Consider the following 26,814-nt stretch of genomic DNA (forward strand, 5'->3'; position numbering starts at 1 on the left):
CTCAGGAACCACACCTGTGTGGAAGCACCTGCTTTCTATTTACACTACTTTAACATTGTAATTTAACCAAACACTCTGAATCCGTTTTTCATACTGGTCACCCGTGACAATAGAACTCCCAACTCTGATACTGCAAGAGCCACGTTCTCCCAACTGAGCCACGTTCTCCCAACTGAGGCACACTTTATATCCCTCACTTACTCAACTGTTTTTATTTTGGCAGTTACCTGTGCAAACGCAGCAATGCTTGGCCTTTCATTTCATCATGTTTGGCGCCATCTCCTGGTAACCTTGTGGTAGATCTGTGGTTAACAGGGAAATACTCCTGGCTCAGAGTATTCAAACAGACTGGTAATATTCAGAGGGGAATATAATAAAAAAATTAAAAGGACAGGGTAATAGACTTTAATCTCCTTTCAAAGCACTTGTGTACAGTATTCAAAAGTCTGCTTATTTCACAGTTAAACAAAAGACTACTTGACAGAGCAATGTTTAGAAAAACAACTCCCTCTATGTACAGTCATTCACATTTGACAGTTCAAGCAAAGATATTACATTTGATTTTGAAATGTACATATACACATATGCTACAAATGCCAGAGAAGAGATAATGGAGTGCATTTATACAAGTTTTAAAGAAGCAGACCAGTATTGAGTCAAGCTGAAAGTGTTGCTTTTTACAAGCCTTCTTATTTTTTTTTTAACAGTGGTCTTGTGTTCATTTCAGAATGAAACTCAACAGGGAATCAGACTTGCGTTACAGAGTGTTTATGATTCCTTTTTAACATTATAGCGCACGTGTAGGCAACAGTATATATCAGCACTATTTGTGGACCCTGTGTGGTTAAAAACATGGCAAGGTCTGCAGACAAGAGGACAACACACAGACATGATTCTAAAGGACACAACCCTAACTTGAGTCAAGTGTAAATTAAACCTTTTCATAAATCCATGCACTTATGTCAGCAGAGAACATTCACAAAAGTTGAGTAACTTAGCGCACAACATCTCTCAAGTTAGGATCTGATGAACAACAACCAATTTCTGACTCGTCCTCCATTTCCCAGTAAAGGAACATAGACCTACCATCTCAGACACTGCAGTCATAGACCCAGAAAACAGAAATGATGATTATCATTAAATAAAGCCACATCAACAAAAAAAAAGTCATGCTCAAAACAAAAAAAAGTGAACACAGAGATAAGACAGGCATATACCATAATGCCTGTCCGACTTCCCAGTTTGTGGTTTCTTCGCTACAGTAGATGGGGTTAACTTAACATGCAGAGGGCTGCACAGGTCAGGAGCAACAGTAGGATATGGGGAGAGGCATAGGTCTGCAGACTTGCAGCCGCTTCCTGAAAGGTGCCTTCAAATGTGGTTCTCACAGGTGCTAGCAACCCATAGGACACCGGCTGCAAGTCTGCGGACTGATACCGTTGGCATGGAAGTGCTGAGTATGAATGGAAAATATAGTCTGTCTATATCCGAAATGGCACCATATTCCCGATACACTGCGCCCCATAGGACCTGGTCAAAAGTAGTGCACTATGTAGGGAATAGGGTGCTATTTCAGCAGCCTATCAAGGTGGTCTCTTCATTCAGGCGTCTGTACAGTGACAGCACAGACCTGCCCTGACTAACGTTGAAGCTGTTTTAACACACTCCTAACATACTCTCCAAGACCTCCCAGTCAGAAAACAGTTCATCACTTAAATGGGTATAAAACTGCACTTTAAAAAGTAAATATTGTACATGATCAATATTATTTGTAAATGGAAAAATACAATGTGCAATTATGTACAAGCAAAAAAAAAAAAAAAACATCAGCACTTTGGTATAGGTTGGTTTTTACCTATTAGATGAACTTTTTGTCATAAAGAACTTCCAGAACCAAGCAGCACATACATTATAAACAGACAAAGACAAGTACTACACTGTTAGAATCTTTCGGACAAAGATACGTCTTTCAAAGACACTCGCTACCAAAGCCATTGGTCCTCCAATCATAGGTCTTACCTCAGTTGTCTCACAGGCAGTTGCAGTAAACCTTGTCAGACAACTCACCCTGAATTTAATTGCGCTGCTCTATCAATCGCTACATACATTCAGTCTGAAACTGCCATCCTAGAAGTCGCTTGTGTGACTTCAAAATGAGGGGCGTTGTACAAAACAAATTAAATCAGCGATTGGATCGTCTAACAAAATCTAACCAGTACCAAAGTTGATAACGTCATCCATGTAGGCCCGGATCTGGCCCAACCCATCAGTTTCTGGGAACAATCAGAACGGTCAGAATGCGTTCACATTCTAGAAATCCTCAGGGAGGGAAGCAAATCCACACTCATCATGGAAAATAAACTTCAGTTGGCCGGAGTGTTGTGGATGGGTAGCCAGGCAACAATAAACCAGGTTACGCCTATAATCCTCGACTTAAAATCACTTCAAATGGTGACGCCACTGAACATCAACTCTCCATTGAAAGTGCCTTTTAGTCCAGGACTAGGCTGAGTCTAGCCAAATGCAACTGCTCCATGAGGTTACATGATAAAACAAAAAGTGAAATCTAAATGACTTTATACAGTGAACATAACATAGTCATGACCAGGGCGCGGAGGGTTTCCGGACCACAAGGCCCCAGGCCCAGAGTTTCTCCTGGTCAGAGTTTTTCCAGGAAATGGTCAGGAAACACTCCTGGCCGTCATCAGGACGACAACATTTCCCTTTAATCAAACTACAGCCCAGTAAAGGTAGGGAAGCGGACGTCGTTTCAGTCAGCTGAACAGAATGTAAACAAGATGGATACGCTCCTGTTTGTTAACTAGGAGAAAGTACATAAGTGAATCTAACCATTCGACCAACAAATATACATTGGTGACTATACCAGATGCACCAACACATTTGTAACTTGCTACATAGCCTACCATTAAACCAACAGATATAATGGTGACTAAATAATCAATGGACCAGTGAGCCCAGACAAGAGATGTATATATCCAATAGGAATGGCTCGGAGTGAGCCCGCACACACTAATATTCCCAGTCAGTCAGCAGCACAACACAGGAGACAAGTTCCAGAGTTGGTCCAGGTCTCCTCTGTTGTGAGCTACCCCTGTGGGCGGCACAGACTGGGGGTGAGAGATGCTACTGGAATGTCACACTGAATTCACCATACTTTACATGGCACTGTTTTCATTTGGTTGTTCTTAACAAAAATAGACATGATATTTTTTTTTCTTTCTTTCTTCTTCTTGCATATTTATAGACATTTTGGAGGACTGGGTCTTAAAGATTAGTCTTTATGATGAAGTGCATGGTTCTAGGCTTCTATGGCGAGCTAGGTAGGGATCTGTCTGTAGCAGTGATGCTATGGATTTGGCCCTGTGGAGTGTCAATGGATGGTGAGTCATGGTTTCTAACAGCTAGGAGTTCTCAAAGGGTTCTATGAGTTCTCAAAGGGTTCTATGACTTCTAATATAGTTCTATGAGTTCCCATAGGGTTCTATGAGTCTCTAGTGAGTGCCGAATGAAATCCACAGGAAGCGTGGACTGAGCTCTCTCCGGGTCTTCTTTCCGACACCCCCTAGAGGGCACTCTACGGTGGACTTGAGGACCAGATAGGGAGAAGGACTTTTATTCTGGAAAGTTCAGCGCTGCAACTTCTGGCTTCATCTTGAAGTACTGGCTGAAGCGAAGGACTGCGTATCTGAAACGAGCGAGCCAACGTACGTCAGCGTTAGTAACAAGATATCAAGTGACAACGCGTCATAAGAAAACAAGATGCTGCGTAAGGGCATAACATCAGAAGGTCATAAGTAGGCATTCAGAGTGAAACAAAGTACTCAACATACATTATTACAGAAACTAGAAATATGCTATATCTGCTATGGCTGTAATGGCATGTCTCTGAGAGCTTGGGACTATCTGCATTATGGGCAAAATTGAGTTATTGACGAAGCCTTGTTCTGTTCAATGTTATCTACCTATATAGTACTCTAAATACCTGAATTCAAGTTGAAATGAATACAAGATAAAAAACTGCTGACACCATTCAAACCAATGAGGGTTCAGAACTCTAAAGCCAAGTATCTCAGAATCACATTTTTGCAGATAGAACCTTAAAAGTGCCAAGCTCTCGACTCGTCTCTGGATAAAAACGTACATTTCTGAAGCCACTTACCCCAGGAAGTCAAAATCAATGGTGGAGAACGCTGCCTGAATCAGAGCCCATAGGCCCCAGAAGAAATGAGATGCCTGGAGAAAGGGGATAGTCATGTTATTTAATGTGGGTCAGTGTTCATAGTCCTGAAAGGAATGGAAATCTTTAACCAACACCATTGTCACACCAAACACAACAAATCCCATAGTGACAACCAACAAAGGTGTTGTCTACTGCTGAAAGAGGCCGAAACCAAGGCTACCACTTCTATCTACAGTAAACATACGTGAGTGTAGTTACCAAAGGAGGATGTAAGGAGAGTCAAGTGGCGTTGGGATCGTCGCCCAGGAGGGTGTTACCACTGACTGTGCAAAATGAGAATTCTAGAATGTAGATTTCCAGGACAAAGGAGGCTGCTATAGTCTCCCTACTTCAAAACCTTATACAGCAAGCTTCTGTTGCAGTTTGTTAAGCCTATGGATTTGCAGCCCTACCCCCTATGTATAGCTAATGTATGGATAATAACCCCAGGGACTCTATTGTCCATAACGAGGCTTAAGTCTTCTCATTCGTTTTCAAAACATTTGCAAGGTCACTTCTCTCTGTGTGACATTGTAGAACCTTGTTCATAAATGTATTACTGGCTTTCACTTCAGCAGTAATAAATTTATGAACTTCTTTGAGGAAAAGATCTTGATCATTAGAAAGCAAATTACAGACTCCTCTTTAAATCTGGGTATTCCTCCAAAGCTCCATTGTCCTGAGTCTACACAACTCTGCCAGGACCTAGGATCAAGGGAGATACTAAAGTGTTTTAGTACTATATCTCTTGACACAATGATGAAAATAATCATGGCCTCCAAACCCTCAAGCTGCATACTGGACCCTATTCCAACTAAACTACTGAAAGAGCTGCTTCCTGTGCTTGGCCCTCCTATGTTGAACATAATAAACGGCTCTCTATCCACCGGATGTGTACCAAGCTCACTAAAAGTGGCAGTAATAAAGCCTCTCTTGAAAAAGCCAAATCTTGATCCAGAAATTATAAAAAACTATCGGCCTATATCGAATCTTCCATTCCTCTCAAAAATGTTAGAAAAAGCTGTTGCACAGCAACTCACTGCCTTCCTGAAGACAAACAATGTATACGAAACGCTTCAGTCTGGTTTTAGACCCCATCATAGCACTGGGACTGCACTTGTGAAGGTGGTAAATGACCTTTTAATGACGTCAGACCGAGGCTCTGCATCTGTCCTCGTGCTCCTAGATCTTAGTGCCGCTTTTGATACCATCGATCACATTCTTTTGGAGAGATTGGAAACCCAAATTGGTCTACATGGACAAGTTCTGGCCTGGTTTAGATCTTATCTGTCGGAAAGATATCAGTTTGTCTCTGTGAATGGTTTGTCCTCTGACAAATCAATTGTAAATTTCTGTGTTCCTCAAGGTTCCGTTTTAGGACCACTATTGTTTTCACTATATATTTTACCTCTTGGGGATGTCATTCGAAAACATAATGTTAAATTTCACTGCTATGCGGATGACACAGAGCTGTACATTTCAATGAAACATGGTGAAGCCCCAAAATTGCCCTCGCTAGAAGCCTGTGTTTCAGACATAAAGAAGTGGATGGCTGCAAACTTTCTACTTTTAAACTCGGACAAAACAGAGATGCTTGTTCTAGGTCCCAAGAAAAAAAGAGATCTTCTGTTGAATCTGACAATTAATCTGGATGGTTGTACAGTCGTCTCAAATAAAACTGTGAAGGACCTCGGCGTTACTCTGGACCCTGATCTCTCTTTTGAAGAACATATCAAGACTGTTTCAAGGACAGCTTTTTTCCATCTACGTAACATTGCAAAAATCAGAAACTTTCTGTCCAAAAATGACACAGAAAAATGTATCCATGCTTTTGTTACTTCTAGGCTGGACTACTGCAATGCTCTACTTTCCGGCTACCCGGATAAAGCACTAAACAAACTTCAGTTAGTGCTAAATACGGCTGCTAGAATCCTGACTAGAACCCAAAAATTTGATCATATTACTCCAGTGCTAGCCTCCCTACATTGGCTTCCTGTTAAGACAAGGGCTGATTTCAAGGTTTTACTGCTAACCTACAAAGCATTACATGGGCTTGCTCCTACCTATCTTTCCGATTTGGTCCTGCCGTACATACCTACACGTACGCTACGGTCACAAGACGCAGGCCTCCTAATTGTCCCTAGAATTTCTAAGCAAACGGCTGGAGGTAGGGCTTTCTCCTATAGAGCTCCATTTTTATGGAATGGTCTGCCTACCAATGTGAGAGACGCAGACTCAGTCTCAACCTTTAAGTCTTTACTGAAGACTTATCTCTTCAGTAGGTCCTATGATTAAGTATAGTCTGGCCCAGGAGTGTGAAGGTGAACGGAAAGGCTGGAGCAACGAACCGCCCTTGCTGTCTCTGCCTTGCCGGTTCCCCTCTTTCCACTGGGATTCTCTGCCTCTAACCCTTTTACAGGGGCTGAGTCACTGGCTTACTGGTGTTCTTCCATGCCGTCCATGGGAGGGGTGCGTCACTTGAGTGGGTTGAGTCACTGACGTGGTCTTCCTGTCTGGGTTGGCGCCCCCCCTTGGGTTGTGCCATGGCGGAGATCGTTGTGGGCTATATTCGGCCTTGTCTTAGGACGGTAAGTTGGTGGTTGGAGACATCCCTCTAGTGGTGTGGGGGCTGTGCTTTGGCAAAGTGGGTGGGGTTATATCCTGCCTGTTTGGCCCTGTCCGGGGGTATCATCGGATGGGGCCACAGTGTCTTCTGATCCCTCCTGTCTCAGCCTCCAGTATTTATGCTGCAGTAGTTTGTGTCGGGGGGCTAGGGTCAGTCTGTTACATCTGTTACATCTGGAGTATTTCTCTTGTCTTATCCGGTGTCCTGTGTGAATTTAAATATGCTCTCTCTAATTCTCTCTTTCTGTCTTTCTCTCGGAGGACCTGAGCCCTAGGACCATGCCTCAGGACTACCTGGTATGATGACTCCTTGCTGTCCCCAGTCCACCTGGCCGTGCTGCTGCTCCAGTTTCAACTGTTCTGCCTGCGGCTATGGAACCCTGACCTGTTCACCGGACGTGCTTGTTGCACCCTCGACAACTACTATGATTATTATTATTTGACCATGCCGGTCATTTATGAACATTTTAACATCTTGACCATGTTCTGTTATAATATCCACCCTGCACAGCCAGAAGAGGACTGGCCACCCCTCAAAGCCTGGTTCCTCTCTAGGTTTCTTCCTAGGTTTTTGGCCTTTCTAGGGAGTTTTTCCTAGCCACCGTGCTTCTTTCACATGCATTGCTTGCTGTTTGGGGTTTTAGGCTGGGTTTCTATACAGCACTTTGAGATATCAGCTGATGTACGAAGGGCTATATAAATAAATTAGATTTGATTTAGAAATAAGTCGATCTAGTGTGGTCCCTCCTTTGATCTTTGAAAGCAGTGCAACGGTTCTATTGCTATTCAAACGCTTCAGAACTTTCTTCAGCTAAGCTGTAGAGTAAAGTACTCTGATAAATTACCATTATTGCACTTCTGTTGAACAGCAAACAGGCAGACGGTCAATTAGAAATATTTACAAAGCTCTCAAAGTCGGAAGTTTACATACACTTAGGTTGGAGTCATTAAACCTCGTTTTTCAACAACTCCACAAATTTCTTGTTAACAAACTAGTTTTGACAAGTCAGTCAGGACATCTTTGTGCATGACACAAGCTATTTTTCCAACAATGGTTTACAAACAGACTATTTCACTTATAATTCACTGTATAACAATTCCAGTGGGTCAGAAGATTACATACACTAAGTTGACTGTGCATTTAAACAGCTTGAAAACTTCCAGAAAATGATGTCATGCTTTAGATGCTTCTGATAGACTAACTGACATAATTTGAGTCAATTGAAGGTGCACCTGTGGATGCATTTCAAGGCCTACCTTCAAACTCAGTGCCTCTTTGCTTGACATCATGGGAAAATAAAACAAAATCAGCAAAGACCTCCACAAGTCTGGTTCATCCTTGGGAGCAATTTCCAAACACCTGAAAGTACCACGTTCATCTGTACAAACAATAGTACGCAAGTATAAACACCATGGGACCATGCAGCCATCTTACCGCTCAGGAAGGAGATGCGTTTTGTCTCCTAGAGATGAACGTACTTTGTGTGAAAAGTGCAAATCAATCTCAGAACAACAGCAAAGGACCTTGTGAAGATGCTGGAGGAAACGGTACAAAAGTATCTATATCCACAGTAAAACGAGTCCTATTTCAACATAACCTGAAAGGCTGCTCAGCAAGGAAGAAGCCACTGCTCCAAAACTGCCATAAAAAAGCCAGACTACGGTTTGCAACTGCACATGGGGACAAAGATCGTACTTTTTGGAGAAATGTCCTCTGGTCTGACGAAACAAAAATAGAACCGTTTGGCCATAATGACCATCGTTATGTTTGGAAGAAAAAGGGGGAGGCTTGCAAGCCGAAGAACACAATCACAACCATAAAGCACAGGGGTGGCAGCATCCTATTGGGGATGCTTTGCTGCAGGAGGGACTGGTGCACGTCACAAAATATATGGCATCATGAGGAAAGGAAATTATGTGGATATATTGAAGCAACATGCTTGCGAGCAAGGAGGCCTACAAACCTGACTCAGTTACACCAGCTCTGTCAGGAGGAATGGGCCAAAATTCACCAAACTTATTGTGGGAACCTTGTGGAAGGCTACCCGAAGCGTTTGACCCAAGTTAAATAATTTAAAGACAATGCTACCAAATACTAATTGAGTATATGTAAACTTCTGACCCACTGGGAATGTGATGAAAGAAATAAAAGCTGAAATAAATCATTCTCTAGTATTATTCTGACATTTCACATTCTTAAAATAAAGTGGTGATCCTAACTGAACTAAGACAGGGAATTTTTACTAGGATTAAAATGTCAGGAATTGTGAAAAACTGAGTTTAAATGTATTTGGCTAAGGTGTAAACTTCAGACTTCAACTTTACCTTCTAGATGTGTCTACATGTTCAGGGAAACAGTCTCTGCTAGGTACAATGGGAGACAGTTCTACACAATAGACTACACTGCCCTAACTATTGATTAAAGGCCCAAACCAATTAACCTTGAGCGATTCACCCTAACACACACATCCTTGTGCAATTGATTTGTGTTGGGTACATTGTGTCGCTTTTCTGAAAGAATTGAGCGGAGAAGAGCGGAGGGGATCACTGCTCGGCCCTTCGACCTGAGAACATGAAACAGACGGACATGACTGGCATTGAAGATCTCCTTGTGAAAAGCTTCAAAAGAGCCTTTCAACTTTACCTAGGAACGCCCCTGACTGATTTCCCTGTGTCAAAGTCTCACTAAACAATCGGTCTAATACTTCATCTTGTAAACAAAACTCAAATAAAAATGTGACAAACGTACGAAGGTTCACCAACTTCGTCTTGGGCGTAAACCACAGATTAACCACACAAAAAAGGAGACGTGAACTCACCAGGGAGAAGCGGTTGACCTGTACGTAGAGCACCTCCACCTCTGTCTCAGTGACCTCTGACCCTTGACCTTTGTGTTCCTTATAGGCCTCCAGGTAGGAGTGCAGCCACTGCAGCTGCAAACTCCGCTCTGGGTAGTGGCTGTAGTCCACCTCATTCAGGCCTACACAGGACACACACGCCAAGTAAAAGGTCAAAACACACAAATGCTTAGTACAATGACCGAACACAAGCTTAACACGCTGACCATAATATAGTAATATGTCACTTAGCAGATGCTTTTATCCAAAGCAGGCATATATTTTCAGAGTGGTCCTGGGATTTTTTTTTATTTAACTAGGCAAGCCAGTTAAGAACAAATTCTTATTTACAATGACAGCCTACCGGGGAACAGTGGGTTAACTGCCTTGTTCATGGGGCAGAAATACAGATTTTGACTTTGTCAGCTTGGGGATTCGATCCAGCAACCTTTCGGTTAGTGGCCCAACACTCTAACCACTAGGCTACCTGCCGGAATAGAAGCCACTATCCTGGCATCGCCATGCTCTACCAAGCTACAGAGGATCACAACACGTACAGGCAGGACTTTATAAAATGACCAGTCGCACTTGGCAAAGTGACCCCACACACACACACTCTTACCTGCAAATTCATTGAAGTGGTTCCCAATGTCATAGGCTTGGTAATTGTACCCAGCGTATTCGTAGTCAATGAACTTGACATTTTCTGAAAGGAGCAGAGAGAGGAAGGTTTGTTTAGTACAGGACAGAGACCAGTCACATTATTAATGATAAAGCTGTGCATTATTAACCCATTATCATCCCTCTAGTCTAAGTGGTTATGATGCCTCACTGACAACCTACTGTAAATACTGTTGGTCTCTGGGGTTGAGGAGTAAGAGTTTGCATTTTGAAGGGAAGTGAGAATGTTTCGAGATAACGAAGACAAGGAAGTTGATATAAATGCAGACACATAGAAAGTGGGCAGATAGACAGACATATAGGCCTAATTGATGCAGACATGCAGTTCACCTGGTCCCAAACAAGTAAATGTGCTTTAGCCGATTCCTCTGACTAGCGTGGTCATGACAGTGGTTGTCATGTTATATAACAGCCAGATGAGTTAGCTAAAAAAAAAAAGAACATTGATGTAGGACCAACTTCCACCCAGTTTGAATTTCAAAGTGTTCTGGAAAAAGTTGAGAACTGATTTTCAAAATAGATTTTATTGTTCTCCTTCTTGGTTTCACTTCCATTTTTTCTGCCATTATGTAGGGTGAACACAATCCCAATATAGGCTACAGGAGCCAGTCATGTGATTGGATTATCCAATTCCGTAGACAAATAGTCCGTTATCAACTTTTTCCAGGAAATCTCCTGATTGGCTTCACAAACAAATGAGCTCACACAGAAGCTATTATACACAGAGGAATAATGTGACATTTAAAAAAAATAAGGATGTCTATATTACTTTCCACTGCAAGTTTATATTGGGTTAGTTTGGTTCATATGCCGTTGTGGACCTTGCAGTGGAATTGATTGGGTAAAAGGTCATGCGTTGAGAAAGTGATTGTGGTGGAAAGATGGAAACAGAGGCACCATGCAGAAGGAATGTGGTGTTGGGAGGTAAAGAGATGCAACACTGCCCTCTAGTAAAGAAACAGTACTGCATGAGGGGATGTCAACATACAAAGCCTTACCCCCAGATCTAACTAGAAAGAGCCGTTTTAACGCTCTCCCTGACAACAAAAAAATACCCTTTCAAATGCTTTAGGGTCTTTGTCCTTTTAGCATTTGATTTACTATGCAGGTCATATTCAAGAGTGCATGTTGAAGCACCCTAAATTCCAAATGATGTGTGTTTGTCAGTACAGTTCGACATACAGTGTGTGTATATGAGTGTTTTGGTGTGTGTTTCTGAGGTTGACTTAGTAAAGACACGTGAGATGGTTACCGGACGCCGGGCGGTCCTAGCAGGACACAACAGAACACCTCCAGTCAGTGGCTAGTAGCCCTGTACAGCAGACGAAAAGGTTTGTGCAAACTCACATCCATCACACACACACACACACACACACACACACACACACACACACACACACACACACACACACACACACACACACACACACACTCTCTCACATATTCACACACAACCAGTCACACAAACTGCAGAAACTGCCAACTCTCTCCTTCGGTGTCTCACACTTCCCCCCTTTTCGCAACAGGCACCTTCAAAGCTAAACTTTGATTGGTCCACGTGGGACCCAATGGCAAGACACCTCCCTGCACCTATGCAAATGAGATAATTGAGTGGCTTCCTGTTGTAAGCTAAGCACCACAGGTTTGAGTCTCGGGGACTTGGGAAAGAATTTGACTACTTCTCTCCCTTCATCACCTGACAGAGCAGAAAGATAAACAGAGAAATGAGGCCCTGGGAAAAGAAAGGGAGGACACTGTTACTCAGCTGAATGAGAAACAATCCTGCTCTCTTACTGGGTGAACTGAAACGACTCTTGTAAACATCTTAAATCAGTTTCCCTAACCTTTCACTTTCGTCAGTTTCAGAGGGTAAACCGTTTGTGTTATTGTTGGAAGGAAGAGGCTTCCCTCTGCTCTCACAGACAGAGAGAGAGAGAGAGAGTACTAAAACTGTCACAGAGACTGCGGTTGAAAGAGCTGTGTGCTCTGCCTACACTTTCACTGAAGTTAGTTATGTTTTCTGTGATTCTTTTTTGTTATTGCTGAAGCTTGAGGTTTCCCTCTCCTCCCTCTCATAACACAGAAAAGAGCTGCCCTGTCACCATGTAAGCCAGGTGTGGTCTAGCACTGTGTTGGATAACAGTATGGTAAAGAGCTAGCACTGTGTTGGATAACAGTATGGTAAAGAGCTAGCACTGTGTTGGATAACAGTATGGTAAAGAGCTAGCACTGTGTTGGATAACAGTATGGTAAAGAGCTAGCACTGTGTTGGATAACAGTATGGTAAAGAGCTAGCACTGTGTTGGATAACAGTATGGTAAAGAGCTAGCACTGTGTTGGATAACAGTATGGTAAAGAGCTAGCGCTGTGTTGGATAACAGTATGGTAAAGAGCTAGCGCTGTGTTGGATAACAGTATGGTAAAGAGCTAGCGCTGTGTTGGATAACAGTATGGTAAAGAGCTAGCGCTGTGTTGGATAACAGTATGGTAAAGAGCTAGCGCTGTGTTGGATAACAGTATGGTAAAGAGCTAGCACTGTGTTGGATAACAGTATAGTAAAGAGCTAGCGCTGTGTTGGATAACAGTATGGTAAAGAGCTAGCACTGCAAGAGCCGTCAGTCACTGAGTGAAAGTAAAAAGAGCAAATGGTGCACTGAGCTAGCTAACACAGAGTGGCCAGTCGCTGTCTGAGTGAAAGGAGTGAGGTAGCGCCTCCTGCTGCTCTGAGCGGAGAGCTGTGGCGTAGAACAGTGGTGTGTTCTGAACTGGGTCTGGCTGTCTGTCAACCCTCCCTCTGGCTGGCCAGCCGCACCCGCCTGTCACTCCTAGGAGAAAAGCTGGGCACAAGGAGCTGTGAGATCACCCCGCCCCTTGCTGAACCGATCAGCGAAGGGGTAAACAGCGCTCTCCCTCAATCCCATGTTTTCTCAGGTAAAAATCAGCTGAATCCCTCTCCCTCACCTTAGCCTCAGGTAAAAACACTCACCACTCCCTCTGCAACCATTGGCCACGTGGCAGGTCTGGTTTGAGAGACCATTTCTACTTGCATCTGCTTTGAACACGGGCGGCCGTTAGTACCAAAGGCATTCACAACACAAACAAAACAGCATTCCCAAAAGGACCACAAATAAAAACATGTATTGATGAAAACGGGCTACGGAGCTCCCTCCCTTCCCACCCTTAGCTAGCATGACATGATGGGCAAAGCCTGTCGGCTCTGTGATGGTAATTGACTACACAAGATGCACTAAAGCCAGGGCCCTGTTCAGTTGAGCAAAACAGGAGAAAACACTTTGAAACAGAAACCAAAATAAGCCAATTTATCAAGTTTGGTTACTTCATACCTCCTCAGTTTCAGAATGTTCTCTCAAATGTTTTACCAACTGAGCACTATGGTCAGTCCTTCCTGTGGTTTGTGGCTTTTGACTGGGAGAATGTCGTGCAGAGCAGTAGTGCAGTGCCTCAAATCTATTTTAACTCCAGAACGAAACAAATTAAATTTCTCCTCAATGTGGAAAATCAGAATTTCAGTCGACTTCCTGAATGGACTTAATTTAAAAATGGAATTGACCCCAAACTCTGGTGCAGTATATGAAATCAAGCCTACCTGTGACTGGGTAGTGGTGGACAGTGCAATAGTAGCTAGGTGCAGTGCAGTATGTTAGGGCACGCAGGGTGAGACTCACCTCCTTGCTGATTATAGATTATGTTCTTACACAGCAGGTCGTTGTGGCAGAGGACTACAGGAGAGCCCAGCACAGACAGACTCTGCTGCATCCACACCATCTCTTCCCTCAGTCGCCTTCGACTGGGCACCTCACTGTTTAACCTGGGGATGGAGAGAGGGTGGAGGTAGAAAGAGAGAGAGAGATTACACTTTACAGAAGTACACAGGGAAAGAAGTAGAGGTGTTGCGTAATCTCAGAGATACAGTATTATTGTTCCATATCGGACCAATAAAAGAAGGTTGGAATCTACTAGAAAACTGACATCAGTCAAGAGTAAACTCATTAATACATGATCTCAGATCAATAAACTACGACTGCATAGAGGAGTCCTTTATAGGCTTGAAACTCCAAGCATAGAGCATAATCTCCAATCCACATGACTTTATTAAAACAGTCAAAATACAAAAAAAAAAAAAAAAAAACAGAACAGTATTTTTTATTTAACTAGGCAACAGTACATATTGTTCATGAATAGTGGGTGTGGTTTGAGTGACAGGGGGCTCGTCCTCTTCAGGTAAACACACCTGATGAAACTGAGGAACGGCAGACACTCAATATGCAATCGCCCAGGCATGCCAGAGGTCACAGGACAAGCATCTCTCATATAACTCTAGTGTTCCATGATGGAAAGTTCCAGACTAGAGCCCCAGGGAGTTATTCCTCATCATTATGTAACCAGACATTACCTACAAAAACCTTCTGGCCCCATTAATGTCTTAAAGTAGGAAATAGGTGGAGGAAAAATATTCAAGCATCAATAATACGTTTTATAACGATTAAAAGGTATTATTGAGAAACCTCCAACAGATTTCATGTGTCCCTACTAAGATATCGCAGTCCTCCTACCTAGACCTCGACTATGTCCCAATATCTCAACTAGCATACTATTCAGTGTGCATGGCATGAATACACCAACACAGGCCTTCATACTCCGTACCATGCACGTTTGGATATTGGGACCCAGTTCATTTCTTTATCTACACCACTCACCTCATGTTCATCTCTGGGTCTTGGAAGAACTTGGGCACCAGGGCGAAGTACTTGCCCATTGTGAGCCACAGGTCTGACTGGGGCACCCATCCGTTGTGAGCATGGATGGCATGGTACTTAGCCAGCTGCCTCGCGATGAGCCTGTAGGGTGGTGGAAGCGATGTGAGTTGGCGATAGGGAGTTGAGAGGAGGGACCAAATTCTAGAGGCCAAGACTGTAAAACTCTTACTTCATTATTGGCTTATACACTAGAGGCCATATTTGTAAAGAATCCCAGAATTGAATGAAAGTCAGGTCATAGGAGAAACCCAAGACTGTCAACTCACTAAGCTTAAGGTGAGTTTACACCTATGGGTGAGGCTATATTTGTCTACGTACATCGGTGTACCTGATATTGGACACATGTGAACTGAATGCATAGCCCTGGAGCGTTGGGCTATAGCGAAAGAACAGAATGGTTCTGTGAGCATAGATCCAGGATGAGCTTTCAATCACACTCCTGACCTGTAACTGTCTATGTCCCATGTTTCTACTGCTAGGAACGTTCCTCGAGGGAACAAGTCACATTAGCTTTCCTTAGTGACTCACCCATATATTAGGCACAGACGCACCACACCTTGCATGACATTGCCAAAGGATATGGAATGTGGAAAGTGCAGGCGTACTGTGGTTTCACCCGACTATGTTTTCAAAGGTGTGGTGTATGTAGAGCACTGTGTGTGTGTAGTGTGGTGTATGTAGAGCACTGTGTGTGTAGTGTATGTAGAGCACTGTGTGTGTAGTGTATGTAGAGCACTGTGTGTGTAGTGTATGTAGAGCACTGTGTGTGTAGTGTGGGGTATGTAGAGCACTGTGTGTATAGTGTGGGAGTAGTTGTACTCGACGCGGTTGGCTAACTGTCACTGTACCTGGACGTGGGCAGGCTGCGGATGTGTTCAGGTTCCAGTGCCTGGCCCTGTAGGAACTCATAGCAGAGGCCGTTGTTGAAGGTACAGTAGAGACGCGGGGCGCAGCGGTGTGCGTGGAGTGTCCGGAAACTCTTCACCTCGTTCTCCCGGTCCACAAACAGCTCTGTCTTGTTGCCGTAGATACGCACCAGGACCACATCCTGCATGACCCCGCCCACGTAGCAGCCCAGCAACTTATTGGTGATTCCATCTGTGAAGAACTGATAGAGGAAAAAGAGACGATTGGTAAACAAATTATTGCAATTGGGTATCAGCACATCCAATGCCTCAGTATAAAATAAATATATGTAAACTCAGCATAAAAAGAAACATCCTCTCACTGTGAACTGTGTTTATTTTCAGCAAACTTAACATGTGTAAATATTTGTATGAACATAACAAGATTCAACAACTGAGACATAAACTGAACAAGTTCCACAGTCATGTGACTAACAGAAATGTAATAATGTGTCCCTGAACAAAGGGGGGTCAAAATCAAAAGTAACAGTCAGTATCTGGTGTGGCCACCAGCTGCATTAAGTACTGCAGTGCATCTCCTCCTCATAGACTGCACCAGATTTGCCAGTTCTTGTTGTGAGATGTTACACCACTCTTCCACCAAGGCACCTGCAAGTTCCCAGTTCCCATTTCTGGGGGAGGGGGGTGGCCCTAGCCCTCACCCTCTGATCCAACAGGTCCCAGATGTGCTCAATGGGATTGAGATCTGGGCTCTTTGCTGGCCATGGCAGAACACTGACATTCCTGTCTTGCAGGAAATCACGCACAGAACGAGCAGTATGGCTGGTGGCATTGTCATGCTGGAGGGTCATGTCAGGATGAGCCTGCAGGAAGGGTACCACATGAGGGAGGAGGATGTCTTCCCTGTAACGCACAGCGTTGAGATTGCCTGCAATGACAACAAGCTCAGTCCAATGATGCTGTGACACACCGCCCCAGACCATGGCGGACCCTCCACCTCGATCCCGCTCCAGAGTACAGGCCTCTGTGTAACGATAAACGCGAATCCGACAATGGTCCAGAGACGGTGGGTTTGTGCCCATAGGCGATGTTGTTGCCGGTGATGTCTGGTGAGGGCCTGCCTTACAACAGGCCTACAAGGCCTCAGTCCAGATTCTCTAAGCCTATTGCGGACAGTCGGAGCACTGATGGAGGGATTGTACGTTCCTGGTGTAACTCGGGCAGTTGTTGTTGCCATCCTGTCCCGCAGGTGTGATGTTCAGATGTACCGATCCTGTGCAGGTGTTGTTACACGTGGTCTGCCACTGCGAGGATGATCAGTTGTCTGTCCTGTCTCCCTGTAGCGCTGTCTTAGGTGTCTCACAGTACAGACATTGCAACTTATTGCCCTGGCCACATCTGCCGTCCTCATGCCTCCTTGCAGTATGCCTAAGGCACGTTCACGCAGATGAGCAGGGACCCTGGGCATCTTTCTTTTAGTGTTTTTCAGAGTCAGTAGAAAGGCCTCTTTAGTGTCCTAAGTTTTCATAACTGTGACCTTAAATGCCTACCGTCTGTAAGCTGTTAGTTTCTTAACGACCGTTCCACAGGTGCATGTTAATTAATTGTTTCTGGCTCATTAAACAAGCATGGGAAACAGTGTTTAAACCCTTTACAATGAAGATCTGTGAAGTTATTTGGATTTTCACAAATTATCTTTGAAAGACAGGGTCCTAAAAAAGGGATGTTTCTTTTCTTGCTGAGTTTTAGGACAATTCACTCAGTTATTTAGAGGCTTATGTCCAGTCATGCAGGTTTTCATAACAGGGATGGCTATATGCCCCTATTATATAGCCTATTTACTACAGGTACAGTTGACTTCCTGTCAGGTAGGCAGCTTTCTTATCTTTCTATTAATACTACAGATGAGGACCTTTCTAAATACGAATATGCCAACAAGTGCGGTCCTCTGGACCTCTACCATCCACAAACAGTATGCTGCCACCTACTGTAGTATCATTTTCATCCTGGGACTGAATTCTATGGATCCTTTTATAGGGTGTCAATTGATTTCAGATCTGATGGAAAAACAAAAAAAGGACCCCAGAACACATTGATGGAAAAGAGGAATTGTCTGGGTGGTTTAAACCCAATGGTTGTTTTCATCCCCAATGAAAACTGGAACATTTCGGGGGGGGGGGGGGGGGGGGCAGGCATTCCACCCCTAATCACATACACTATCAGGGATTGACCATGAGCGTAGAGGCACGTCCGGAATTTTATTTTGCAGGAGCAAGCAATGGCTGGCATGTGCTGAGTCCTTGCTTTGTGAATGCAAATAGGCAGTGCGGTTGTGTGTGTGTGTCTACCCTGCCCACAACACCCCCCTAGAGCTGTGTTTACATAGAGAAACCACACCTCCATTCTGTGTTCATCAAGATGACCACTCCCCCCCTTCAATTATGTTTTTATTTAGGAGGCGGAAACTGAAATTGTCCCAATTGTGCCACTCTTGTATGGTCACTGAGTCTTACCATACCGCCCGCTTTTACGATCAGCATGCATCTATTTGTTTACATAAGCTAGGTGGTGTAAACCTGTGTAGTGGGTTAGTGAAAGTTTGCCATGAACAAACCACATGACTAGTGAGTCATAAGGCGAGTTAATGGAAAAACCCATTTCCTGATGCAAATTGCCAACTAGGTTATGTTTCCATTCTCAGAAGTGTGTTCATCATTTAGACTAGCCCAACTTTAATCACGAAGAGCCCGGGAGAAACTCGGACTACCTTGTTACTCGGTTGGGAATTGCCAAGGACCTCACAATACGATATTATCATATCTTCAAGATAAAATAATAAGACTAGAAGACTAACAATCCTCAAAAACGTATTAGTCTTAGCACAAGTCGTCAGGGGAAGTCCCAGAGAACCCCTCCCTTCTGACCACAGCTCTCCCCAAAACAGTTACAGTGCACAAAACAGACCAGGCAAAAATTCAGACTTTTAAACCTCCCGTGGTCCCTTTGACAAATACCTCAACTCCTCCACAGAGCTGAGCTCAGACTAGAGGTTTTTTATTTTATTTGAATGAACCTCTGACTCCTTCGGGTCGCGATGTGGAGATACTTAAAAAATGTAAACTCTTAAACCCTTACCGAGTACCTGTTTGTCCTCTGTTGTTGCGTACCTGTTTGCTGAAATCCATACTTTTTAATAAAATGTTAATCAAATAAAACCACAGACCATTTCCTTATTGAGATTCAATTGGCACGTGCATTTGCTGTTGTGGCAATGAATGCAAATTCAGTGTTCCTTAAGTGTGACACTCAAAGGGACATTTCTTAACTGTTCAACTTCATCTCCAGCACGACCCCAACATCCACATACAGTGCATTCAGAAAGTATTCAGACCCCTTGACTTTTTCCACATTTTGTTACATTATAGCCTTATTCTAAAATGGATTAAAATGTTTCCCCCCCTTAATCTACACACAATACGCCATAATAACATAACAAAAACATGTTAATAGAACTTTTTGCAAATGTATTATAGTTGTAAAAAATATCACATAAGACCCTTTACTCAGTACTTTGTTGAAGCTGCTTTGGTAGCGATTACATCCTCAAGTCTTCTTGAGTATTGTGAGAAACCCCATGCTTGCTCCGGAAATGCACATGAGAACTACTCGCATTTCTCCCGAACAATATGGGAGAAATCAGACTCTAGCGCTTTCATGTCAGGACTGTTCTCTTGGTACTTCACCATGTCTCTGGACTTCACACATCTCCTGAAATATGTGGTGTTAAAGACTCTGGTGACTATGGATTCTCTTTCAAGTGCTGTCTAACTCCAAATGTTGTAACCCTCAATCTAGACTTGCCATTATCTTGCTGCTTCTTTTGTCTGGGAATGTCCAGTCTAATCCAGGTCCTGACATTCTTACCCCTGCCGAATTAAGTAGTCAGAGTGGCCTGAAGTTTTTGCATATCTGCCGAAGCTTGATTTTGTGAATATATGGATAAAAACTGCCGACCCGGATGTATTTATACTTTCTGAAACCTGGCTTAAAAAATCTATTACAGACAAAAATATTGGCATAAATGGTTACAATGATTTTCGTACAGATCGTAAATCTAAGGGTGGTGGTGTTGCTGTATATGTAAAAGACAAGTTCTCTGTGGTCATTCTGACTTCTGTTACTAAACCTAAGCAATTTGAATATCTGTCTTTGAACCTAAACCTTGGCTCATCTTGAAATATTGTTGTATCTTGCCGTTATAGACCATCTGCTACTGCTGGCTCTCTGGATTGTATTTTCAAATTGTTATCACAGAATGTCAATTCTGAGTTTGTCCTGATGGGTGATCTGAATCAGGACTGGCTAACATCTAGCTCTGATCAACTTAAAGTTCTGTGCAATACCTACAATCTTACTCAGATTGTCAACAGTGTAACTAGGTTGAATATAAAATATCCTCTGAAATCCTCTTTGATTGATTTGATCTTGACCAATAGTCATCGTTTTAATGCTTCTGGTATTTTTGCAAATTACATAAGTGATCACTGTGCTATTGCCTGTGTGAGAGATGGTAAAATTCCTAAGCATTCTCCACGTGTCACTACGAAAAGAAACTGGAAGCGGTTTGATATTCAAGGTTTTTTACATGATGTATCTAGCATTGAATGGAATGTATGCAATAGGCATGCCCATTTAAAAAAATTCAGGATTAAGGGCAGAGAGAACCCTTGGTTTACTAAGGAACTTACAAAAATCATAAGGGAACGAAATGCTATGTGGGCTAAAGCAAGAGGGACTGGTTTGGCAGATGATTGGATGGCTTTTAAACGTCTTTGAAATATGGGTGTGGCTATGATCCGTAAATTGAAAGCCAACCACTACCTGAAATCTACTTCACAAAATTTAAATAATCCATCCAAATGTTGGCAAGTAGTGAAAGGTTTGGAGTGCAGAAAAGATACACAGCTTCCTAAACAATTGTTGGTCGACACTCAGATTGTAACTGAGAGAACCTCCATTCTGAATGCCTTGAATCAGCATTTTTTAGATGCAGGCAGTTTATTTGAAAAGGTCAAAGGTATAATTGAGCCCCGTATAAATTTACCTGACACCCCTGTGCACTCCTTCACCAGGTTTTCCTTTTCATCCTTCTCTGTTTCAGAAGTGTGTAAAGCCCTGAAAGAAATTGATTTAAAAAAAAATAATCCCCTGGCCCTGATGAACTAGACCCCCGCCTCCTACACCTAGCCGCTGACATCATTGCTCCCCCCTTAACATGTATTTTTAACCTTACGCTTGATGTTAAGGAAATCCCCAAGTTATGGAAATCTGCTTTTGTACTGCATCTCCTGAAAGGTGGAGATCCCTCGCTACTTGACAACTATCGACCCATGTCAAATGTATCTGTACTATCAAAAGGTACTGGAGTCCTTAGTTAGTAGGCAGCTAAAGACTTACTTCCAGGAAAACAATACCTTAAATGGAATGCAATCAGGTTTTAGGTCTGGCCACAGCACTGTTTCAGCAACATTGAAGGTTTTAAATGACATCCACTGTGCTCTTGATAAGAAGTTACATTGTGTGTGTTTTTATTGATTTGTCCAAGGCTTTTGACACCGTGGACCATGCAAAGGTTAAAATGTTGTGAAATTACTGGTCATGCTCTAGATAGGTAATTTATAAACCAATCAAATCGTAAACAATGTGTAATGGCGGATGGTTGCAAATCTGAGTCCATAGAGGTGTGCTCAGGTGTTCCGCAAGGTTCTATTTTGGGCCCACTGTTGTTCATTTTGTATATCAACAACATTGGGGATCTTACTGAAACAGCAGATGTTCAATTTTATGCAGATGATACTGTTCTTTATTCAAGTGGTAGTAGTTTATCTTTAGCTTTTGAAAATGCCCAAAGAGCATATAACATCATACAACAGAATCTGTATGATTTAAAGCTGATTCTAAATTCAGGTAGAACAAAATGCATGGTATTTTAAAATGCCAGGCATGTTACAAATCATGTCATTGCTACATTGGCTGGACATACTATAGAGCAAGTTAAAGTGTACAAATATTTGGGTGTGTGGGTTGATGACAAGCTGAGCTTCACTGTGCATGTAGAGAACTTGTGTGAGTGTATGTAATTTGGTTTGTGTGTTTATAGTTTTGTTTAATGTTGTGTGAGTGTATGTAATTTGGTTTGTCTGAAACGTTGTTCCCCTTGCTGCTATTGGACCAGGTCTCTCTTGGAAAAGAGATATTTATCTCAAAGAGAATAAACCTGTATAAATAAAGGTAAAATAAAATTTCAAAACATGATGTTACAAGCTTGGCAAACCTGTATTTGGGGAGTTTCTCCCATTCTTCTCTGCAGATCCTCTCAAGCTATGTCAGGCTGGATGGGGAGCGTAGCTGCACAGTAATTTTCAGGTCTCTCAAGAGATGTTCGATCCGGTTCAAATCCAAGCTCTTAATGGGCCACTCAAGAACATTGAGACTTTTCCTGACGCCACTCGAGTTGTCTTGGCTGTGTGCTTAGGGTCGTTATCCTGTTGGGAGGTGAGCCTTTACCCCAGACTGAGGCCCTGAACGCTCTGCAACAGGTTTTCGGCAAGGAGCTCTGTACTTTGCTCTGTTCATCTTTCCCACAATCCTGACGAGCCTCCCAGTCCCTGCCGCTGAGAAACATCCCCACAGCATGATGCTGCCACCACCATGCTTCACCGTAGGGATGGTGCCAGGTTTCCTCCAGACGTGACGCTTGGCATTCAGGCCAAAGAGTTCAATCTTGATTTCATCAGACCAGAGAATCTTGTTTCTCATGGTCAGAGTCCATTAGCAGGCTGTCATGTGCCTTTTACTGAGGAGTGGCTTCAGTCTGGCCACTCTACCACAAAGGCCTGATTGGTGGAGTGCTGCAGAGATGGCTGTCCTTCTGGAAGGTTCTCCATTCGCCACAGAGGAACGCTAGAGCTCTGTCAGAGTGATCATCAGGTTCTTGGTCACCTCCCTGACCAAGGTCCTTCTCCCCCAATTGCTCAGTTTGACCAGGCAGCCAGCTCTAGGAAGAGTCTTGGTGGTTCCAAACCTCTTCCATTTAAGAATGATGGAGGCCACTGTGTTCTTGAGACCTTTAATCTTGTAATGTTTTGGTACCTTCCCCCCCAGATCTGTGCCTCGACACAATCCTGTCTCGGAGTTCTACGGACAATTCCTTCAACCCCCATGGTTTGGTTTTTGCTCTGACATGCACTGTCAACAGTGGGGATCTTATACAGACAGGCGTGTGCCTTTCCAAATCATGTCCAATCAATTGAATTTACCACAGGTGGACTCCAATCAAGTTGTAGAAACATCTCAAGACTGACCAATGGAAACAGGATGCACCTGAGCTTAATTGAGTCTCATAGCAAAGGGTTGAATTTTTATGTAAATACAGTATTTTTCTATCTATCTATCTATATATATATACACACACACAAATTTATAAAAACCTGCTTTCGCTTTGTCATAATGGGGTATTGATATATATTAATGGGGTATTGAAAATATTTTATCAATTTTGGAATAAAGCTGTACCATAACAAAATTTGGAAATGGGGAAGGGGTCTGAATACTTCCCGAATGCACTGTATGTGAAAATTGTGCATTTCTACATTTTGTAGTAACAAAAAATATAGTAAAATAAGAGTATCCAATTAGTAGATAATGCCTACTCATAATTGGTTCAAATCATATTTTCACAGATGTTGATGGGGTGGTGTTGAATATGAAGTGAAAAAAATTGACATTTTCCTTTAAAGGTGCACTATGCATTAATCGCTCCACCTTTTCCTGGTTGCTAAAATGTTAATAGTTCACTTAATGTGACAAAACAAGCACGTATAGTGTAGAGTCATTGTACCATCTAAACCGCTGTGAAATATATTTTCCATAACCCCCCAAAAATGATTTTCATCCGTTTGAAGCTGGTGTACAAAACAAAGTAAAATAATCAAAAACCAAACTTAAGAACGGGAAGCATAGAAAAAGTGCACATAGAACACTACCCACTTTCAATGAGAATGACAGATCTATAAAACTCACATTTCTATGTGAATTTAGTCAGGTTGCCCAAAAAGTGACACTGCAACTTTAAAAGGAGAGTCATTTTAGGTTGTAATTACATTATTGGTTTAAGTCATTACACTATTGATAAAAAAACATTTGCCCACTTTATAATGTAATAATTAATGCATAATGTAATAATGAGCCAAAACTATTACTTTGTGTTCAGCATATTTATTAAATTATCAGCATGTATTACCTTATAAATGCAAAAGTTATAAAATTAGTAGGAGCCCATTACATTATTGGCAGTTATTACATTATCAGTTGCTACAGGGTTTAAGAATTTTCAATTTTAAAGTATCAAAGCATATACTCAAGAGTCGGAGGTTAATTTAAAAAGAAAACTCGTCTGCTTACCTCATTCATAGATGCGAACTACTTTAGTGCCCATTGATGATAGGTGAAGTTTTACTGCAATATGCATCTTTTTGGGCGACCCCATAAAATGTACACAGAAATGTGCGTTATAGTTGTCAGTCTTATTGAATGCAAGTCTAAGACGCGGTAGATCTGTTCTATGTGCGCTATTTCTATGCTTCCCGTTTTTTCCTTTTGTACACCAGCTTCAAACAGCTGAAAATACAATATTTTTGGTTATGGAAAACAGATTTCACAGCGGTTTTAGGTGGTACAATGACTAAAACTATACGTGCTTGTTTTGTCAACAACCAGGAAATGGTTGAGCGATTTCTGCATAGTACATCTTCACGAGTCCCAACTCTTGATCTAGTCTAAACAATAACACGCACCGTTACTGCGGTACTGTTTTGGAACGTATCGTTACTATCAGATACATTACTACACACATTTATTGGGTTAGTCTTCCCACACGGCTATATCTCCACGTTACAGCGCTTGTTTACGGAAGACGTCGCCACCTGTGCTAATTAGACATCTAGTGTGTACGCTAACAGGAGAGGAAGTGTAGTTGGTCCACTGGAGGCAAGCATTGACTGGATTTGTGGAAAACTGCTACAGTAAGTAGCTCTCTCTTTTTTTTAAGTGTATGCATCTCTGACATTAAAGACAAGGGGTATACCCGAATGATTCGAAAACCTTTTCGAAAGCGATGGTTATTGACGTTTTTAAAAGCGTTAAAACACAGCGTCGGAATTGTAGTTTACACGGGCGCCAAATGTGGGCGAATGTAATGTGGCTGAAGGGTTTTCAAGAGCTAGTCTGCGCTCAGCTCCTTGTTGGAGTTGAGGTAACGTTACTTGGCAACCAGTCCCACTACTCGTAATCATAGATTCCTGGAAGTTGTACCTAGTCTTGCAATCGTAGAATGGCACTTAATATTACAACGACATAAGACAATTGGCACCAGATCATATGCATAGCTGGCCAGTTGTGTTTTGTGCATGATGACGCCTATAATATCCTTGAATTTGATAGATACTTTGTTGCAATCTCCTGACGTGATACAGAACGGACAGTGAGTTGCTTATCTTACTAGATCAGGCAAACTACGTCAAGCAAAGGGCCTGTGAATTCTACTGCCTCGATACATTCGTCAATCGGCTGGCTTGTATGCTACACTGTTGCTAGCTAGCAAGTTGACGCAGCTTCTATTTAAAAAGGCGCAACACCTCCAGTTTCACAATTATGTAATAGCTGCCTGGTAAGCAGTATGCGACAGATGACGACTGTCTAGTCTCCTACCGTCATCGTAGAAACATATTAGAAATGGAATACGTCGAATGTGACAAGTTTAATACCTTCATTTTGACCTCGGATGGTTTCCAGAACGGTCTCAGTTCCTTGATTAGTCTCAATGCACCAGATCTGTAATCGTTCTCGTCTAATGTGACATCTATTTTGGGTACAGCGGGCGCCTCGTCGGGTACGTGAATGTAGTTGGCCATAATGAAAGGTTCCGTATAAATTGACCAGTAGTTCACTGTAGGCGGCTGCAAATGCGTTTGTATGAACTCTTGCTTGGCTGCGGAGGTTAAAAATCTACTCGCTTCTAGTGCGGCAACGCCTCTCAGAAAATCCCACCCATAAAAATGACCGATTTGCAGCGCATGCTGGGAAATTCGTGACTCACCAATCGCCATCAAACTTCTTATGACGGTCTAAAATGTCAGCCATTTTAGTAAGGGAGTAAATCCACCATGGTTCGCCAGTGCTGTGATAAGATATTGTGTAAAACAATCAATTTGAACCGTATATGCACTGCATGTTTGTTAGAGGAATGCCAGACAGTTTTAGACGAATGATTCCATAATTTGTTTGAATTAACTGCCAATATGCCAGCATTCCATTTAAACAATGCAGTCAATCCACAGCCATACACTGGCTGAAATTACATTTTAGTCATTTGGCAGACACTCTTATCCAGAGCGACTTACAGTAGTGAGTGTATACATTTACTTCTGTTTTCCGTACCGGTCTCAAGTGGGAATCGAACACTGCAAGCGCCATGCTCTACCAACTGAGCTAAATCAGTTGATGATAGGACTTACACAAATTGTAAGCAGGAAAGTTGTAAAGCAGGAAATGCATCACCTTTGCCTCTACTGCCATTCATTATGGCAGCCCTGGCACATCTCTGATTCAGAAGGGTTGGGTTAAATGCCCTGAATGACGGGTTGCCACTGGTTGGTGGTAATCCCTCGGATCATATGATCGTATGTCAGAGCATTTGACTTTATAATGTACAAGCTGTGTTTTCACCA

At 42.7% G+C, this 26,814-nt stretch overlaps 1 protein-coding gene across 3 annotated transcripts; it reads right to left on the bottom strand.

Annotated features, from left to right (window-relative positions):
- Positions 1 to 389: 389 nt before the first annotated feature.
- On the bottom strand, positions 390 to 26,136 carry LOC106576151 (ethanolamine kinase 1). Of its 3 annotated transcripts, none has more exons than XM_014153082.3 (9): positions 25,852 to 26,136; positions 16,010 to 16,269; positions 15,102 to 15,242; positions 14,070 to 14,212; positions 13,370 to 13,432; positions 10,325 to 10,408; positions 9,685 to 9,845; positions 4,181 to 4,254; positions 390 to 3,706 (listed from the first exon to the last, which is right to left on the bottom strand). In XM_014153082.3, exons 1-9 carry the CDS (start codon positions 25,996 to 25,998, stop codon positions 3,634 to 3,636), a joined length of 1,146 nt encoding a protein of 381 aa, XP_014008557.1. In that variant the 5' UTR covers positions 25,999 to 26,136; the 3' UTR covers positions 390 to 3,633. The 3 variants fall into 3 exon arrangements, with proteins under 3 accessions (XP_014008557.1, XP_045555730.1, XP_014008558.1); XM_045699774.2 differs by having other exon boundaries at positions 13,370 to 13,435; XM_014153083.3 differs by lacking the exon at positions 13,370 to 13,432.
- Positions 26,137 to 26,814: the final 678 nt, after the last annotated feature.

The sequence above is a fragment of the Salmo salar genome, chromosome 17 (genome assembly GCF_965601325.2).
Source record: "Salmo salar chromosome 17, fSalSal1, whole genome shotgun sequence".
NCBI lineage: Eukaryota > Metazoa > Chordata > Actinopteri > Salmoniformes > Salmonidae > Salmo > Salmo salar.